Source organism: Haliotis asinina, chromosome 6 (genome assembly GCF_037392515.1).
Source record: "Haliotis asinina isolate JCU_RB_2024 chromosome 6, JCU_Hal_asi_v2, whole genome shotgun sequence".
In the NCBI taxonomy this organism is placed as follows: domain Eukaryota; kingdom Metazoa; phylum Mollusca; class Gastropoda; order Lepetellida; family Haliotidae; genus Haliotis; species Haliotis asinina.
Window position 1 is genome coordinate 4,782,667 of NC_090285.1, and position 20,951 is coordinate 4,803,617.

Sequence of the window (20,951 nt, forward strand, 5' to 3'; positions counted from 1 at the left end):
AGTTATGCGTTTCTTTTTTTTGAGTAGTATATATCTTCTACATATCTTTGCATTGACCAAATGAACCACTAAGGCTGCTTTCGTGGAATGCTCTGCATTTCTCTTTGTAACGCTTGTTCAAGTTCATGTCAGGGACTGAACATAGAGACAGTTAACACGAGTTCCTGTAATGTTCCAAGCATGTTCAATAGTATTACGATCAGGTGATGGTGCAGGCCAGTCCAAATGTGTGATGTTGTTGATCTACACATCATTAACAACTCTTTTTCAGGCACTTTCATCCATAAAAATGTTAAAAAGTTAGGACCCGCATGTGGTATCAGAAAAATGATTACAGGTAGGTTTAAACCAGTCAGACTGTATGTGTGAAATGTGGAGCACATTCATGTAGCACATTTTGCACGTGATGGTTTGGGTGTTTGTGTTCGGGTAATGATACCTATGTTATCAGATAATTCAATTTAACAGTCACTAGAAGTTATGCTTTCTTTGAATAGTTTCCCTTCAGAACCATACCGGCAGAAATCGCTATCAAGAATCACAAAGGCATTACAGTGAATACAGTGAAAATTATTGTTTGTATTTTTGTGAGGAGCAAATTGGCAACGATACCGAGTGGGTCTTATTGTTTTACGCATGAGTCTAACTGCATATCGGGTATCACCATTGCAGCTGGACCTAACACCACGGAGGTCAACTCGCGATGTTTCTGAACTAGAGCAGGTGTGTAATACGAGGCGAGTGTCGGCATATCGCTGAGTGGTTGAGGCTGTTTCCCATGATGTGATACAATTTGTGCATGACCGCTTATATTGTTTACCCGAGAGTGCCGAGAGTCTTTTCCCCCGCTTGTCCACGCTCATGTCATCAGTGTTAGACCATAAACATATTCTCTTCAAAAACGTAGAGGAACTGTACTTTCAATGTACGATTGTCGAAATTGGGAGATATATGTGATTGAATCAATGTTGATACAATAATAATGGAAGTTTTGAGAATGCATCACCACATGAATTTCATTCAAAGCAAAGCTGTTTGTTCAGTTATCCCCCTTGGTAGGTGACTGGAGTATGGCATGAAAATTTCAGGTTTACAATTTTAAGTCAGTAGTGTGTGATCTGATCCTGAAAACCCTGGTCATACACAGATGCAAGAAAATTATCGAAAAACATGGTCTACAGTGATTTCTCGACCTCCCTGTAAAGTGTCCAGATTCATAATGACACCCCATGCACGTGTAGGAGACTCCCACGTTGTGCACGTGCTTCCCATGCATTGTGCGTGCGTGTGGTGATAACGTGAAATGATGCTGCAATCACAAGATGAATGTCATTGTAACGTTCCTTAATTTGATTTCTTTCTACCAGACTTCAAAGTTCAGGCTCCCCTACTTGTTTTGAAGAGTATATATCACTATCGCCATGATTTCTTGGTAGCCATGAAAACCGCGACAGTTCTTTTTCCAGGGTTTGTTTTGAATAATGGCTTTATAACATAATTCTTTTGATAGATAAATTTTGTAGAGCGGGCTTACGTAGGTGAAACTCCTTGGCAAAAAGTGCGGAAACTGAATCCGTTGTCCGTTTACTTTCTCAACGCTGAAATATGTGCCAGTGTATGTTGGTTAATACTACACCATAGCTGTGTATATGGGAGACGAATTTGTTGACGTACCCATAAAATAATGAATTTCAGTAGCAGTGAGAGCTTATTTACAGATGTGTGACAGATTTGGTCGTTGGAGACCTTTCATGATGGGACATTTTCTGGAAGGTTTACTGTGCCTAAAGGACACAAGAATGAGAAGATGTCGACTAGAACTTTCCGACTTGACTTATGTCTTATCTTGAACGTGTAAACCATACCAGTAAACAATGCGAAGAGCAGCATGCGGGTCATTGGTTCATCAAGCGAAATACTGATCTGATCACCCAGCTAATGTCTGTATGACGGGGAGGCTGTATTTAGCGTTATAATTAACTTTGCAAATATACCAAAACTCCTTCCTAACAGTTTATTTTCTCAAGAACTGAAACTGTTTTGTTAGAAACGAATGTCTATTACCCTCACTCACAGAGAGAAAACACAGCGAATTCTTTCTTGGTTATTTTCCCTCTTTATCAGGGAAACAGTCTGAAACAGTTCTGAAGTTGTCCGAACCCCCCAAACATGTTCGTTTTGTTGGCTATGACAAAGACACATTTAGGGAAGGTGGATCCACGGAACTGAACATCATGGGGAATATGAAGGTAAGAAAGGTAAAACGTCTACGACCTTGGCCGAAACTGTCAAACTGAAGGCCATAAATCTGACAAGCAGAGGATCACTACTTTCAAAACGATTTCCAAATACTGTTAAACAAAGCAAACTGTACACTGCATTGTGGTATCAGCCGCATGTAGTCGAAACCAAGTCCTGTCTCTGATTTAATGCCTGCAAGAAGATGCGAGATGTCCTGATGAATTTGTTGTTCAGAACAGGCCACAGGTATGTCATGTTCACCTGTTTTATAGTTGACACAATTTCTTCCAGTGTGTTCATGCTATCATTGCATAATAACCCAGACTCTTAAGTATTGGGTGGTATCAACTTTATTTCAAATGCATCTATAGTTGCTCATTGTCTCAGTTACAGTTATAAAACAAGGTAATGAAACAACAGCAGTGGTACTTTCTGGGGGAATTGAATGGGGGTTGAATGGATCTCTGACACTTGAATAATGTAGCAGGTACCTTTTTTTTATTGATCTTAGATAGGTATAATAAGATATGGAGTGCACGACTCCATGTTGGAGCTGGTTACATATTGGCAAGCGTGAAACTATAGGTATACAGAGTCAGGGAATGCACGACTCGAACTCCATGGGTTACATTCACGTTCGAGCTGGTTACACATCAGCTACAAAGATAATTCAGATATAGAAAACCAGGGAGTGCATAATTCCAGCAGCAAACTCCATGGGCAATGCTGGTTATACACTGGCCACAGAGAGTAGACCTCCAGCAGCAAACTCATGGGTTTGCATGTTGGAACTAATTATTTATTGGAAAAAAGAACTGCAGATTTTCAAAGTGTGAAATAAAACTATTGGGCCATTTTTAGAAAGTCAGAGCATAGACCATTAGAGCATTTCCTATAATTTGTAACAATACACTAAGGCAGTGTCATCTTACACACATCAGGTAATTCACATGATTTAATAAGTTTGTCATAGAACATTGGGGGCATAATGTGGCCATACACTGCGTCAATACCCGGATTTTGGGTAGAACTGACTAATAGAACTGACCATACTAACTGAATATCTGTTCTTGAACCCATTAAGATAAGGTAGACCGTCAGAATTACAGAGGTCCTTTACTTCAGTAATTCCAAAGTCGAACCAACTTTTAGGAAAAAAGGATGAATAAAAAACTCTTAGACAAAGGTTCTCAGGGAATATTTGAGACAGATCATTCTGATCACTTATGAATAGACTTCTGTTTCTCTTTCATTATAGAAGAACATCTTTTCAACATGGGTTGTCCTCAGTGCAGAACTGATCAATGTCTGAGCCAGACTCAAGCAGATGAACAGGAACATTGAAAGGGGTAATTAACGTGGTTGTTAATATACCTCTTAATAGTGCCTTGTTACAATGCAGCAATAGAGGATTTTACATCAATCATCCTATTTCCTCCTTCCCTGTAATCCTTGTTCATGTTCATCCTCTTAATCTTATCCATTAAGATTGAAAAACATTTTGCCAATACCATCCATGAAACTTTAGGGAGGATTAGAAAGCGATGTAAAATGTGTATTAAAGTAGATAGAAGTGTTATCAGTAATGTTTCTTTCTCGGCTATTCCCAAGGATTTTCGATATAACTTTTGGCCTTCTCCAGGCGTTAATAACCCACAGGGCTTTCAAATCAGCATTTAAAACGATACCCCAAATCTCAAAGTTCCCTGAGTGCCAGTCCAGGCCATATTTACTACATATTATATCTTTACTGTTAGCCACAGCTCCAATCCACGGGACCTTTGTCTTGCCTATGTTTATTTTTAGTCCGGACATGCGATAACAGAGTATCCAAAGTGGCCTTCAGGCTGACATCGGAGCCATCCAAAAAGAACTGGTTGTCATCAGCATATTGGACTAGTTTATATTCCTTGCAATTCAAAATAATACCCTTAATATTAACATTTTCACGACTCACGATAACCACGATCTCCGCTCCAAACAAAAATAGATGTGGCGAGATGGGTTTCCCTCCCCTACAGCCTCTATTATTAGGAAAGAATTCGGATAGATGTCCATTTTGAATAATTCAGAAGGTAGCAGTTTTCGTTGGTACAGATGTCCATTTCAGCAAGTATGAACCAAATACACATTTTTGTAAAACCTTGCTTACATATGTTTTGGAAACTTCCAAAAGCTTTTTTCAAAAGGTCATTCTTCTTTTGTTTTCTAGTTTCAAACGTGACATATAACAGTCTAATTTTTTCGCTTATACATCTGACAGGGATGAAGCCTGTTTGAATTTCAAGTATCAGATGGTCAAGTGCACCTTCCAGTTTGTTAGTGATACATGTACTAAGTCTAATAATCTTAGACATGGCAGTTAACAACGATATGGGGCGCCCTAATCGACTGGTGAATACGTATTGCGATGTACTGGAGCGTAATTAAGAAGTGGAATTAAGAAGCAGAAGAAGTATTTTCTCTTTGTGTGTGTGTGTGTGTGTGTGTGTGTGTGTGTGTGTGTGTGTGTGTTTTAGTGATGTATCTATGCTTACAGATTGGGAAATCAGTGATTTCGTGGAATGACTGGTCATTTCATGAAATGACTAAGAGGGTGAGCCATTCACGTCATTTTTGTATAACAACAGTCAATATAACTCGTGGTGATCCGAACAGTATTAGTTTCGGGGAATGGCTTTTAGTTGGAATTCACATGGCGCGAGTGATAAACCCATTATTCCTTCCAGTGGAGGTTTTTCTCCGTTCACTGGGACGAACTTGAACTTCTGAATCATGGTGGTGAGGAAGAGGAAGAGCTCCATCCGGGCCATTGACTCCCCCAGGCAAACCCTTCGACCTTGAAATATGAAAACAAAACTTCAGTTCCATTAATATATGCATGTATGTATATGTATGTATACTAGTATATATATGTATGTGCGTGCGTGCGTGCGTGCGTGCGTGCGTGCGTGCGTGCGTGCGTGCGTGCGTGTTAACAGGTCTATTGCTCACTATATTATGCTGAGCGTATAGGTGCGTGCGTATGTGAATAACTCACCCAAAGAAAATGGGATAAATTCCTCTCTCTTCTGAATCTTGCCTTCGCTATCAAGAAAACGATCCGGGCGAAAATTTTGTGGGTCTCCCCATACATCCTTGTCTTGGAGGACTGAATCAAGGTTCAATATGACTGTGACGCCTTTCGGGAAGGTGTATCCTCGGAACTGTACATCTTGTGGAACTGTGTGAGGGATAGTAACAGGAGCAATATTACCGTATCTCAAGGTTTCCATAATTGTGGCCTCTACGTAAGGAAGGTTCGTCTTGTCTTTCATGGATGGTGGTCTGCTCTGACCGACATTTTCCAGAATCTCCTGGAAGCACTTCTCTTGTACTTCCGGGTAGTTCAGGAAGTAGACCAGAGCCCAGCGTATTGTGGTGGAAGTTGTCTCTGAGCCCCCAGTGAACAGATCATTAACAGTCTGCGCCAGATTCTCCACTGCCAACACGAATGATAAGCCCACATGACAGATGTAATGACCCCCATATCACCGCAAACACAATAATTACATGCCGACGAAAAACATGTTGAAATGCGAAAATGTTCTGACAGAATCAACCATGCCTTTACTTCGTTCAGTGTAGATTCAGTGTAGATTCCAAAAGAAAGTTCAACTTCCTCAGTCTGTCAAATGTTTACTGAACCAACAATGCGTTTTGAGAAAATTCCTCATCAGAGTTAAAAACAATAGCCAAATCAAAGCCATGCTTTAACAATATGAGTAAAATAATACGGATTGTACAGTGTACAGCCAAAATGATGTACTAGTTACAGGTTTGAACAAATAAAGAAAAAACAACTCTTCAAAATCAAATATCTCTGTCGTGGAAATAAATAATGTACATGCCAAGAACATCTGTAGATATTAATCTAATGTCTAAATCTAAATCTAATGTCACTTACTATCTAATGTCGTTGTTTCTTGTTTCTGTTGGCGACGTTGAATCTCCTTCAAGTAAACATGGATGAAGTCGTCCCGATTTTCCTCATCATGATCCTTTAAATGATCCTTAATGGAAGGTTTAATCATTAGATTTTCCACCATATCTATGCTGTCCATTGTTTTCCTGAACTTGAATGGGTCACCAGGCAAATATCGCACAACAGGAAAAACGCTGAGTATTCCAGATACTGCGCTATATTTAAAAAGTTCATCCATTGCTTTCAGAAACTTGACGAAGACAGGGTCGGTATATTCAAAACGTTTGCCAAAGACAATGGAGCAGATGACATTTGACACTGCGTTCTGCACAAGACGTTCTATATTGAAACCCCGTCCTTTACTTTCCTCCACGGCTAACACAAAGTGTGCAATTTCCTCGTGTATTTTGTCCTCCATGATAGTTCTTCCAGCCCCAAACGCTCGCAGAGTGTTGAGAGCAAAACGCCTCTGTTCATGCCACAAGTCCCCGGAGGTTCCGACTACACCTGTTTGAAAAATACGGTGAAATAGAATTCAGTTCTATGACGTTGCACAAATCTGGCCGTGTTTGTTGAAGTTGTTTAGCAGTAATATTTGAATCAAGGCTTTTCTGCTATAAATCAGTTCAGGACCGTGGAAACCGCGGTATCTCTATTAAGACTGGGCGACAAGACTATCGAGAAAGGTTCTGAAGAATTGGAGGAAACGTTACATGTATACGGAGGGAGTCTGAATCTGGTCTTTGTTCACCTCACATTTCACGTTTCAAGGCCAGCAGGTATCGCGTTTCACCCTGCATACTCGGCCTTGGCCTGTTTTTAAAGATCCAGCACTGTTGCAGCGATGTGAATCTTATCATCACTATCTTTGTTGCCACGATGTTTTAACGTACAATCTAACGTCAACTATTATGTTATAGTTGTAATGAATTTGTTTTATACCGTTTTATTACTGTGTAATTAGTTCAGAATACATTTGTTAATTCATTCAAATTTCTTTGTTGTTTCAGACGTTCATATTTTACACATACATCTCCCAAACTCTTCATTGTGAAACATCATAAAATTGGCTTCCACCATGGTGAATGGCGCATATATGCAAGCTGTGGTATTTGTGGTTCTTTGTATGTATGTCATTTGTACTGTGCCACCAAGGTATGTGGATCAGCTTTATAGTGGCACCTGGGTATAACATGGGTGAGCTGTACAGTGCTGCCAAGGTATGCCATTGATCAGCAATATAGCGGTTCCAATGTATGCCATCATAGGTTTGCATAGGTTTACCAAAGAAGGGCACGAGTCAATTGCACGGTGCTACAATGGTATGACATGGGTCAGCTATATGGTGCCAAAAAGGGCATGGTGTGAATCAGCTGTATAGTGCTGCCAAGGTATGCCATGCGTCAGCTGTATAGGTCTGCCAAAGTATGGCATGAGCCAACTGTGCGGTGCCAGAAAGGTATGACATGGGTCAGCTACGTGATGCCACAAAGGGTATGACATGGGTCAGGTGTACAGTGCAGCCAAAGTGTGACATGGGTCAGCTGTATAGTGATGACCTGTGACAACTGTACGGTGCCACAAAGGCATGATATGGGTCAGCTGTTTAGTCCAGCCCGAGTGTAACATGGGTAAACCGTATGTTGCTGCTAGCTGTTTATGCTGTGCACGTGCAAAACGTTTATGATAGTATGGAAATATCCTGCTTACAAAAAATGAAGCAACGAGTATTTTCAGTGTAACATCTATATCAATCTTCTGTAGCGATTTGCCCTACATGTCAATGACAGGTAAATATTCAAAGAATACATACCCTTTTGCGACTGTCAATTTGATTTCTCTTATTATATCGACATCACCCGAACACAATCACCCATAGAAAATATGTGGCAGGAATGTTGTCACGTTTCTTGCTTTTTTTCTCAAGGATATTTGTGGTTTCTATGAACGGTTACCTTAATCTGGAAACAAATCTCCCAAACGCACCTCCTTAATGTGGAAACAAAGCTCCTGAGTCATACACATGAAAAGCATGAATTTAGTTCTAAAATGTGCTATATAAAGTCTTGCTAAGCTGAATTTAACACAGCTGAACTTTATACTGTCGATGTGGAGGTAAGGAAAAGGCCATTTTGTGAGTACATTTCTGGTTTCAAATCAACCCTGAAAGCTTGGAGACGGTGATATAGTATCTTGTGGAGTGTGACATTTCCATGCAGTTGTATGTACACTGAGGTTACAGTTACACTGATTTATCAGTTACTCTGACCTAACAATGTAATAAACGTATTTAGTCTCAGAGGGGTTTTATTTTCCATTTGTCGTGATATGTGCTGAACGAACATCAATAAGGTTCGCTTTTTATTTGCGAAAACAATGTGCTGCATTCTTCATACATACCCTGATCGGTGTAAATCGATCTGTAAACGGGTCTTAACTTCATGTATATGGATGATAATGCCCGTCCGTAGATGATGATGCCAGAGACAGATCAACAACATAACAAATATGGACTGACCTGCAAGGTCACTTCATCTTAATGCCCTTGAACATAGGACATTATTCGGAGTAGTATTCACGGTCACAATGTTCGTGTCAAAATTGAATGCACGTTGTTTATGTTCGTGTACACAAAATTTTCACTTTCATAAGCGTGTGTGTAAGTGTTTATGTGGACAACGCTGTGCAATAAGGTAAATGACAACTATCAACATCGTATCATGAACCACACACATTCTGCTTACAATGTAGTGGCATGCTTTCGGCAATGAAAATCATCGCCACAATTAACAGTCATTATGACTGTCGTGACTGCCATGTATTCCATGTCCTAGTCTGATCAGGAGCCTGATTCAGTGATTATATTCACTATGAAACACCTTCAGTTTTGCTAAAATATAAACAGAACGCACCTTTCCCTTTGGAGAAGAAATCAGTCAGAAACGAGTGCCCTCTGTCGGAGAAGACGTCTGCGTTCTTGACTATGGCTTCTTTAAGGACGTTGTAGCCATTGAGGACGATGAGAGGCTTGTGGAAGACATACAGACTGAAAATGTCGCCATACTTCTGTTGGAGCTTCTTAAACATGACCCGAGAATCAGACTGCATGGACAGGGAGTTCCCCACGAATGGAAGGAGAGGTGGACCTGGGGGAAGTCCAGGTGCCCGCCGCATTGACAGCCATAACACTGTCAGCACCACGACCAGAAATAAGGCAACTGTTGTAACTTCAAAATCCCACATGATGATTGTACGTTAATATCCAATCTCTCTAAATCCTGACACAAGAGAGCGAGACTTTCTGCAACTGTCGAGTGTCACGTTCCCACAACTGACTGATTTAGAAACCCAGGTTGTCAATGCTTACTGAGTGAACGAGTCACGATGTGATCATGTCGTGCACATGTGCACAAAAGGCCAAGGTCTGTCTTACAGACTCAAAAGACACCACACAAGATGAAAATATTAACCAAATCTACTAACGCTGGGAAATATACATGTCATCCGGAGGCCATATGAGCAACTTTTGAAATCTACGTATCACCTGGCTGTCAGATTTACACACATTTTGGTAAAGTAAAGAACACATGTGTGTGCATGATGAGTAGATAATATCCTTACTTTCAAAAAAGATGGTTACAATGTAGTAACGATTCCCGGTGTAAATTACTGCTGTAAATGTGTAAACCTGCAAGCACTTGATATGACTCCTTTCTGATTCGGAATACAGGTATTATCCCATACGGATGTTTTACTCAAATTTCAGACGGAATATACCGTACACCTATTTTCATTTCATCCTTGGGGAAGATTACAGACAATTTGTAGAGACTGCAAGTAGTTAGATAACTAAGCAGTTTTACTATGTATTGAAGGCTTACTACCTGACAGCACATGTGTTGCTCTTGAGTTTTCATTTTTACTTTTGCTGACGAGTGTCTGATTTGGTATACATTACACAATTATGTTAATCATTTAGGCATCCCAACATCATGGAATATAATGTGTTCTTATTATCTGCGAGAGTACGAAACTTATTGTCTCAATCCTCTTCTGTAACTGAGTGAAACTGTTGAATGTATCTTCGTACAGTCTACATGAAATCGAAACTGAAAATTATATATATATATATATATATATATATATATATATATATATATATATATATATATATATATATATATATATATATATATATATATATATATATATATATATATATATCTGTTTTAAATTATCAGTGTGCAGATCATGAAAATGATAAAAAAATACAATTGCCCAGAGTCAATAACGAATGCTTACATATAATTCACAAGTATAACAACATGAGAATCCATTTAATTCTTGTACCCGTCGGTATATATACTCTCAATCGCTTGTGTCTCCAGGTGACGGTGAATCAGTGGTTTAGGGGTCTATTGCAATTCGTGTGCATGTGCGCGTGTTGATGACGCTACATTGATGCCCTGTATCATCACTATTTGATTATGACTGACAAACACATGTTCATGATATGGTCGAAATCGTACCATGGATTAGCAGATGTATCATGAAAAGTTTTTTTGCAGATGGCTTCAAACTCACGTTTACAAAAGCCTATAAGTTCGATCACAATACTTCACTTTACATTTCTGTTCTCTCAACATGCTCACGTCAAAACTTATTTAAATTCTAATTGCAGATTAAATATTAAGGCAATACCTAGTATGCCAAATTGTCGTTACCGTGACAACCCTGTGATATTTCATCTTATGTAACAGAGTAATAAATACAATGCTAGGTATGGCATTACTACTGCAGATGATAGTATATCGTGACATTTGATAATTTGTTTCAACTCTCTCAATGCTAGCTGGGTATCTATACAATCATATAATGTAATGGAGAACATGCCTCGTTACTTTTCTCAATAATCTGAATACATATGTATGTAGCGTGAAACCGGCAGACACCCATGGAAGAAGGTGTTTGCCTACCTGTAATAACGGTGTGCTGTATCTAGAAAAGAAACATAGCGTATAGATAAATATTATGTATTTGTATCTTGGTCCTTTAATGATGATACATACTGGGATGATACATACTATATATATATCCGTGTTGTGTTCTTATTTCGGAAACTACTTCTTATATATCTACAACTGTACGCTCGGTATTCTCATCACTTTCTTAAACATATATATCAAAACATGCATATATATATATTGTTAAAAACTCAGTGTTCAGTGTTTTAAGATTTAACGAATTGTTTAAATGTAAGCCAGTTAGTGGTTTTACACACACACACACACACACACGCACGCACGCACGCACGCACGCACGCACGCACGCACGCACACACACAGAGAGCTTTTTCAACATAATAGTTATAATGGATATAAGAAAGGGCATGTCGCAGAGGTTACAAATTCTTTCTTTGGCGGAAATTTTGTTCCACCAACCTACTTCTACAGGCAAACAATGGCAGGAAGTTATAACCATAGAGAAGGAGCGCCAAACCATAGAGCCAAGGAGATCCAACACGATCCAACAGTATCCTTAGAATAAATTAGAAATCTTTGAATGCCATGTCTGAGTTGATATATTATGTAACTGTGAGGAGATGATAGTGTTAATTTTAGTGGGGGAAAACAGCTATTGACTTGGCCAGTAGCAGCTATAGCCAGTTTCATTAGAACGGTTTCCACTGATTTTATCCATTTTTGGTTGCTTTTGTTTGTACAGGCTTCAGTACATAAGATTTGGTATAAAATTTTGGCTGCTTTTGTTCTTTACCAGATACGTGAGTGAGTGAGTGAGTGAGTTTAGTTTTACGTCGCACTTAGCAATATTCCAGCTATATGGCGACGGTCTGTAAATAATCGAGTCTGAACCAGACAATCCAGTGATCAACAACATGAGCATCGATCTGCGCAATGGGGAACCGATGACATGTGTCAACCAAGTCAGCTAGTCTGACCACCCGATCCCGTTAGTCGCCTCTTACGACAAGCCTAGTCACCTTTTATGGCAAGCATGGGTTGCTGAAGGCCTATTCTACCCCGGGACCTTCACGGGTCTTACCAGATACGTGTCTAACCAAGAAACATACCATACGACATTTCATAATGTCAGACTTTCCAGAAATGAATTCGCCTTTTTGTTTCAGCAAGATTTGTCGATTGACAGTAGATTTTGTTCATGGATTTTAGGAGGTACATGTATTTTATATTTCATTGCGCTAGTACTGAAACCTATCCATATTTATATACCATTTGTTCTCTTTATCTGTCATCTGTTGTATTGGTGAGCTCTATTTTGCTAGGATGTGTTGAATAAAAGGAGTTGTTCAATATTTGAACATCTTTTTTACCTTCATAGACATACCTATGTCTCGAATAATCGATTAGTCGGATTTAGTACTTGGTCTCCAGCGATTTGGCTCATCGAAATTTGACTGTAGTTAATTAGGGGTGGTCTTCCAAGCTCTCCGTTTATGAAATATAATAGCGTGCTTCTCTTAACGGGAAGAAGTTTGCGTAAGAAGTTAAGAAGTAAACATGAACGGATTTTATATATTTAGTTTTCCAAACCCCAGATTTTGCAGCCGTATAGCGGAATTGGCTTAACCATGGCATCAAAGAGATACAGAAGGCATTTTAGGTTAAATATGCGACCTTTCCGCAGAACGAAATACATTGGCTTAGTAGCAGATTCCGAAAGGGTTTTTATAGAGGTTTTAAAAGAATTATTGTTTGTAAAAATTGGTTACAAGATACGTATAATCTTTGACATACTCGATGTCTGCACCATTTATTAGCATGCGTCTACTCATATCTCTTTTTGTACAGAACTTTAGCTCGCGTTGATGGCTAAACTCCATGTTTCACTGTAAAGGGTAAGTGCCTCAAATCAATTGCAGATTTGGTGGTTGAAGGGTAATAATACTGTGTGGTCAGCATAAAGAAGCGCGAATAACACGAAGGACATGTCTAACATTCCGTCGAGTGACTTAGCCTTAACAGGACGACTGGGTCAATCTTGAGAATGTAAAAACGGTTGTGGATTGTTCAAAACAGTGAGAATACCATTGTGGAGAGTAAGTACAATCTGAAAACACACATGAATGGGTAGCATTGTACACGTTAACAACAATTCAAATTTACATGCCATCAATACCTTGTGCTGGTAACTTTTTCCATAAACCAATGCGTCCAACTTTGTCAAAAGATTTCTGAAAATCAAAATAGTCATAGGTCTGCTCCAAAGAAGGGAATATTTATCTTGTGACAATGACCTCTACGACGGGGACATTTACAGTAACACATTTACTTGTGTGATACTTACTAGAACTCTGAGTTTATGAACCGGACAATCAAGACGAATTTCACAAAAGGCAACATCCAACATGCCTATGCTATACTCAGAGAACGCTATCTGGGCTCTCTGGTTATAATGGCTACACGATTAAAAACTATTTTTCATTATAAAGTCTCACAGAATATATGATTTGATATGCCATTGCTTGTTATCGTATACCTTTGCATTAGTGAAGAAAATGTGGACAACCATAAAGTTTATGTATTGTTATATTACAGTAAAAGTTGAGCGGATGGAGATATAACATGGTTCAGGCACTATGAGAGTATTAATGAAAGTCACATGCAATGCATACTCATATATTTACTGTTTTGCAATTCATCTTTGGAAATACCTGACAATGCAGTCAGGGCATACATGAACGGAGTGCTTGTACGTACGAAAATGTACGGTGAGCATATGTTTCAAAGGTATAGATTTGTATGCAATATATGCCCAAAGTTTAGAAATATCTGCAAACATACGAAAACCCGGTCATTGAATGTATTTCTTAATGTATGCACGTTTATTTCAGTGGTGTACTATCCGGCTTTTGGTCCTGTGTAGAGTATGAGAGAGTAATGCTCAAATCTAACGTGATTCGGCTGGTAAAAATTGTCTCACCTTTACGCCACACTCAGCAATATTCCAGCTATATGGCGTCGGTCTGTAAATAATCGAGTATCGATTAGACAATCCATAAATCAACAGCATGAGCATCGATCTACGTAACTGGGAACCGATGACATGTGTCAACCAAGTTAGCGAGTCTAACCAACCGATCCCGTTAGTCGCCCCTTACGACAAGAATAGTCGCCATTTATGACAAGCATGGATTGCTGAAGGCCTATTCTAACCCGGACATTCACGGGTCAGACACACCCTTAGTATATGTAGTAGTCTCATTAGTGATTTCCAGAAACCTTGAACTTGTTTACACTCCCGAAATAAGAGGGTTATCATGTCAAGTACATATTGAAGGGAGAGGTGTCCTTAAAGTAGTTTTTATATAAGAATGACTTGATAAACTCCTGTGAATAATTCTGAATTGGAGCGATCTCAGTTTGGTATCTAAAGTTATTTTATGTGTTTTACATTCATTTCTACCAAAGTACATGCATATATGATTAGATTAAGGTGAGTGTCCCATGCTTTCAAGATACTTTGCACATGTTTGTTGACAACAGCCTGGACTAATTGTGCAAAGAATGTGTTTTTGCACTCACTTTGTCCCACAGAAGTATAATAACATTTTGGGTGTGTGTTTATGGGTCGTTGGGCGAATCCTGTATAACAACTGCAGTCTTTACTTTGATGCAGATGACACATCTGTTGAAGTTTTACTAACTGCGTGTGTGTCCTCAGTAAAACATTATAGAATGAGACTGTGTTTACTTAGACTGTATGCTCTCCCTCAATTCAGCCTGATAGAGCGCGTTACAAAATATTTGGGAGGACAAAGCACAGATCTGTAAACGTTTTACAGCTGGTAATCTGGAACTAGAAATAACGGAGAGCTTTATTACGGTCCGGGGCAGAACAGGCCTTCAGTAATCCATGCTTGACATAAAAGACGACTATTCTCGTCGTAAGAGGCGACTAACGGGATCGGGTGGTCAGGTTCGCTGAATGGGTTGACATATGTCATCGGTTCAGAATTGCGCGCATCGAGACTCATGCTGTTGATTTGTGGATTGTCTGATCCAGACTCGATTATTTACAGACCGTCGCCATATAGCTGGAATATTGCTGTGTGTGACGTAAAACTAAACTCACTCACTCAGGACTACAGCTAAAGCGGTATCTCAACAGGCAGAGCACAGTGATTGGAGATTGCAAGGTTTAAGGGAATCGGTGGAGTTGACTTCAACGTTTTCACCAAGTTGTATGATAATGTTGTCTTACCAATTATTACATATGGAGCTGCAATATGGGGTCAGAAAGACTTGTCCAGTACAGAGTAGGTGTGTTCTTTCTGGGAGTTGGGTGCTATACCCCTAATGATGCAGTCCCCGGGGGGGGGCTTCCCCTTGGGTTAAACGAGTGTGTGTGTGTGTGTGTGTGTGTGTGTGTGTGTGTGTGTGTGTGTGTGTGTGTGTGTGCATTCAAACGATATGTTTATGTATTTTATGAAATATATAAACTAGCGGCCAAATGAAACGCCACCAAACTAAAACAATTGTGAATTGTTAAAATAATTGTCAGTCACACAACATGTCTATTCCAAGTGGACATTTGCACTTGCATTTCGTGTTTTGTTAATTATATCCCGAATTTACACCAATAAAACGGACACTATGACTACACCTATCAGAGAGGTGCACAAAGCCCGTAGTCTAGAATAACAGTTGTCCGACTTTCATTTTGTGGAGGTCGCGGTGGCTGAGCGGGTTAGGCGGCTGACTATGTGTGCTGGCGATTAGGTGCACCTTACGTCACTGTGACGTACACACACACACACACACACACACACACACACACACACACACACACACACACACACACACACACACACACACACACACACACACACACACACACACACACACACACACACACACACACACACACACACACACACACACACACACATACATACATACATACATACATACATACATACATACATATTGGACAAAATATACCCAAACAAACACACACAAATCCCAAAAACAGAAACCCAGTGTACTTGATACTTTATTTGATGCTCCTTTCAGTAAATAATTAACGCAACTGACATTTCCAAAAAGGCTGTCGTGACTATTGAAACACTTTTCAATTTGGCTGAAATACAAAGAAAATTTAAACGTACCTTTTTCCTTTGTTACAAAGCCCATTAAAGTAGAGTGCTGTCTGTCGCAGAAGACGTCGGCGTTCTTGACCATGACTTCTTTAAGGACGATGTAGCCATTGAGGACGATGAGAGACTTATGGAAGACATACAGACTGAAGATGTCGCCATACTTCTGTCCGAGGTTCTTAAGCAAAACCTGGGGATCAGTACCCATCGACAGGACGTTCCCCGCGAACGGAAAGAGAGGGGCGCCGGGCGAAAGTCCAGGTGCTCGCGGCGTTGATAACACTGCCAGCACCACGTCCAGAAATAAGGCAACTGTTGTAACTTCAAAATCCCATATTGTTGTCCGCTAGTTTCCAATCTGTCTTGAACCAGACCAGAGACAGAAAAGACAGAACGAGACTTAGTACATCTGTCGAGTGGCGCATTTTCAGTATTAACTGTGATACGGTTTATCAGTGTTTACAGAGTGAATCAGCCAAAAAATATGCATGTCGTGGACATGTGCCAAGGAGCCCAAACCTATGATAGATTAAATGACAGTTTAACCGGATGGTGTGACACGCCCCCAGTGCACATGGTGACTGAGAAACCATTGGACGTCATACACTCCCAGAATACAGAAATAAAATATGGAATTAAATATCGTTTGGATTTATCCGTTGTGTCGTAAGAGCGGATGTTTTTGTTGCTTAACTCTGTACAGAAACGGTGCAGGTCTTGCTTATGTACAATTTATGTTCTTACGCTCAGTTTACATGACCAAGACAGTCATTATTTGACTAATTTCAGTAGTTTCTCTGGACTTGTCTTAATCCTTTCAAATTTCGATAGCTCCGTTGAACCAAACATAACGGGAAACCTTTATTTTGTTCTTCTGTTAGTTTTGTCCTGAGAACATAGGTTTGCAATCTGCTGTGCAGAGTAACATGCATTACTGTGATAGAATCCTTAACCTGTCAAGTACCACATTGTTTCTTGGTAGGATCCCACAAGCTCCATATACTGTAACTGCGACAATCGTTCTACCGTGTTCCGATCTAATTATTTCGTGATACCCAATAATTGTCTACGAACGACTAAACATCCAAATAAATAGAAATTGTGAGTATGTTGCCTTGGAATGATCGGAACAACCCCAGTAAAAGCTCAAGATTATTTATGATAATTTCATGACTGAAATTACTTTTCCCAAAGTATGTCATAAATGGGGCAACGAACTGAATACTAGTAATCACTTAAATTGGAAGACCATCTAACAGAGACAAAATTTCTAGAGTTTCAATATAGATTTATATAGAAATCCATTTCTACAAAGTGAGTTGCTTAAAATGAAATTGGTTGCTATTAATGCATGTTCATTATATCATTCAGTAAGTGAACACATCTATCTTGTGTATATCGAGTGTCCAACTATCAGACGGTTCATCAATCTCGTTAGTGGACTATTGAACATAACATATGAACTTTCTACTGTGTGTATTTTATTTGCTGCAATATCAAACAACCTACGCAGTCACGTGATTTTATTGGCCAGATGCCATATAGATATTAAATTTGTTCTTCAGATGTTCCAAGACTCATCAATCGTGAGTTCCAAATTTAGAATCGTCCACGACCACATGAAGACCGCAAAATGTAATACGCTATTTGTACAGAATGGACTCAACCAGTATTATATCAAGACTACCTTCTCGGCATGTTACTGCAGGTCTTTTGGATAAGTCGGTGTTACGTTACACATTATATGTCGAGTAGGCTGTTTTCTGAGCATTCATGCATTTAATAGTACTGTCGCGAGATACTTGTATTCATCAACAACTTCAGTTGTCCCCATGTACATCAATGCCTGTCACTCCAAGAAGTAGGACGTTACGTCGTTTCATTGCACAGTTCCAGGTCTCAATCGCATTAAAATAACATTAAAAATCCATTTATACACAACAACAGCATCAAAGTACAGCAATCTCGAGAATAACATGCAATCCCTTTTCCTATTTATTTCACGTATGCTTGAAGGTATAAAAGAACGGCAGACCCTGTTTGTTCGTAATGTCGGTACACGCAGTCTACGGGCTGAAGGGAGAATGGAATATTCCGAAAATAGAACATGAGTCGGGTCTCTTAGAATTTTGTTTGTCTTTTAGATAATTTGCTGCTCATGAAAATATCCGATACATTCGGTAGACCAATTCTTTTGATGAAGTGTTAAGAATTTTGAGCTATTTGTTTTTGTTTTGAACAGACAGGTTCCCATACCAGCAGAGGAAATCAAATGTTAGGACGGACTGGATAAAACTTCTATAGAAAAGCACCATAATGGTCTAACTTGAAGTGTTTTAATCTCCATAGAAAATGTCACCGATGCTTGAATTTTTTTTATATACTTGTTAGTGTTGAATTTCATTATCGTTTTGAATCTAAAATAATGCCAGTCGCGAGATATTTGTATTCATCAACAACTTCAGTGTCTTTATTATTTATGTTTACTGGTGAGTTTGATAACTTATCTTTCCCGAAATGAATTATTATTTCTTTTGTTTTTCACATTTAAAAACAGAAAATATAAATTGCACCACTCCACAAAGTCACTAATTTCATTTCTATAATATGCCTCAGATTTACTTATTATTCCCACCAGTGTGGCATCATCCGCAAATTTAACAGTAAAGGCAAATTGAGAGATACATGTACATCTACAATTGTTTGTGTAAAGAGTGAATAAAATGGGCGAAATAACACAACCTTGCTGAGCACCTGTGGCTGTATCAACACGTGATGAAAAAGTACCATTTACACAAACAAACTGCAGTCTATTGACAAGGCAAGAATCGATCCATCTGATCAAATTTGGGTTAACATTCATATCTAAGAGTTCCTTCATTAATATATGCGGTTGAATGGTGTTAAATACCGAGCTGACGTTAGCAAACAAAATTCTTACATATGTACCACAGTTTTCTAAATGTTGATAAATGCTGTTCGAAAGTGTAATTGTCTCATCTTCTACACACCCCTGCTGACTCTGTAAGAAAATTGCAGGGGGTCTAAAAGCGGATTTACTTGATTCAATAATATATTTTAATCAAACGTTCAAGGCATTTCATGGCAATAAAAGTCTGCAATCATTGATCTGCAATCATTGTTGATCGAGGGATCTGGGTTTTTTTTGGCACAAGGACAATCCTAGATGTTTTTTAAAAAAATGGGAACAGTTTGAGTATTTACTGAAATTTGAAAAAATGTTTGAAATTTGCATTCTTTCGATACAATACCTCACGAATTCACGTGATATTCACTTGCAGTTACCCATAGGCCGTTTATGAGTCTTTAAACTACCTTCACATTGGTGTAGATTACGCATCTACATGCACAGCCAGTAATGGGGGACACATGTGACTAAACTCTTCGCGTTTACAGATGTCCCACATATTGATAACAGCGTGGGGCGAGTCATTTTATGGGTCGTTTAAGAGCCATTAAACAAAGCGTGCGCACGAAATATCTGCTGTCTATAGTTCGATGCAGAACATTAATTGGGTGCATGCATGAATCAAAGTTTCTCGTGTACAGCTGATATAAATATGGCGCTGTTCATGTTTTCAACGTGTGAACAACATATATACTTTGTTGCTGTGCTAGAATCATAATCAGACGTGGTCCAGTCTAATATTTGTAGATTTGTGTCTCTTAAACACAACAGGTTTGTACAAGTTTGTTTGTAGGTTTACAAGAACCACACCTGTCTCTTTCACCAAAATCTACGCCTGAGCTCTGCGTGACTTTACACCTTCCTTCTACAGTAATCTAACACAACGTGATATACTTGGATTGCTGTTAAAAGCGGTTTTTAACGTAGTTTATACCTCCATTAATCCCTGAACCTTACCTACAGTGACATGTTCATGTACTTGTTTAGGTGCCTGACTGTGAGGGTGTGGGTTCGAATCGTAAATAGGTCTCAACTCCAGAAAAAGTCATAGAATTACTTTTGTACTTTCATAAGAAAGTGTAATTCCTAATATAACATATGTTACATTTGTCCACTTTCTAAATGACATTGTGTGATCTTAGCTTTCGGCTGTGGGAGCCGTGCCAGTTAACTCTTATCAGAGAGGTACACAAAGTTCGCAGTCTAGACAACCAGTTGCCCGACTTTCATTTTTGAGTGAGTCACGGGGGCTGAGCGGGTCAGGTTACTGACTTTGCATGCTAACGATTGGATACCTGACTCTGAGAGTGTGGGTTCGAATCCCGTACGGGGCTCAACACAAAAAAAGTATTAGAATTTGTACTTTACTAAGAAAGTGTTATCCTAAATATAACTGACCACTCTCTAAATGGCATTGTGTAATCATAGAATTGGTAGGCTGGTTTGTTGAGTGTTTGTGCCAGTGTCAGACTGCCTCCACGATCCAGTGGCTAGTGCATGTACTCGGAGGGTCGGGTTCGATCCCTGGCCGTCATACTGAAAGACCAGGGCCTCGTTCCTCAAAGCGACTGTAGCGCTAGGAGTCGTAAGTCTGTGTTAAAGTATGGGAGTAATGATCAACAGTCTATGTTAAAGTATGGGAGTTACACTCACCTTAGCGTTACGACAGTCGTAAGTCT

The 20,951-nt window shown here is 39.3% G+C and overlaps 1 protein-coding gene across 1 annotated transcript; it reads right to left on the minus strand.

Moving 5' to 3' along the window:
- Positions 1-2,573: 2,573 nt before the first annotated feature.
- On the minus strand, positions 2,574-9,642 carry LOC137287202 (cytochrome P450 2J6-like). The gene is made up of 4 exons (XM_067819387.1): positions 9,118-9,642; positions 6,188-6,712; positions 5,282-5,722; positions 2,574-5,080 (listed from the first exon to the last, which is right to left on the minus strand). Exons 1-4 carry the CDS (start codon positions 9,446-9,448, stop codon positions 4,902-4,904), a joined length of 1,476 nt encoding a protein of 491 aa, XP_067675488.1. The 5' UTR covers positions 9,449-9,642; the 3' UTR covers positions 2,574-4,901.
- Positions 9,643-20,951: the final 11,309 nt, after the last annotated feature.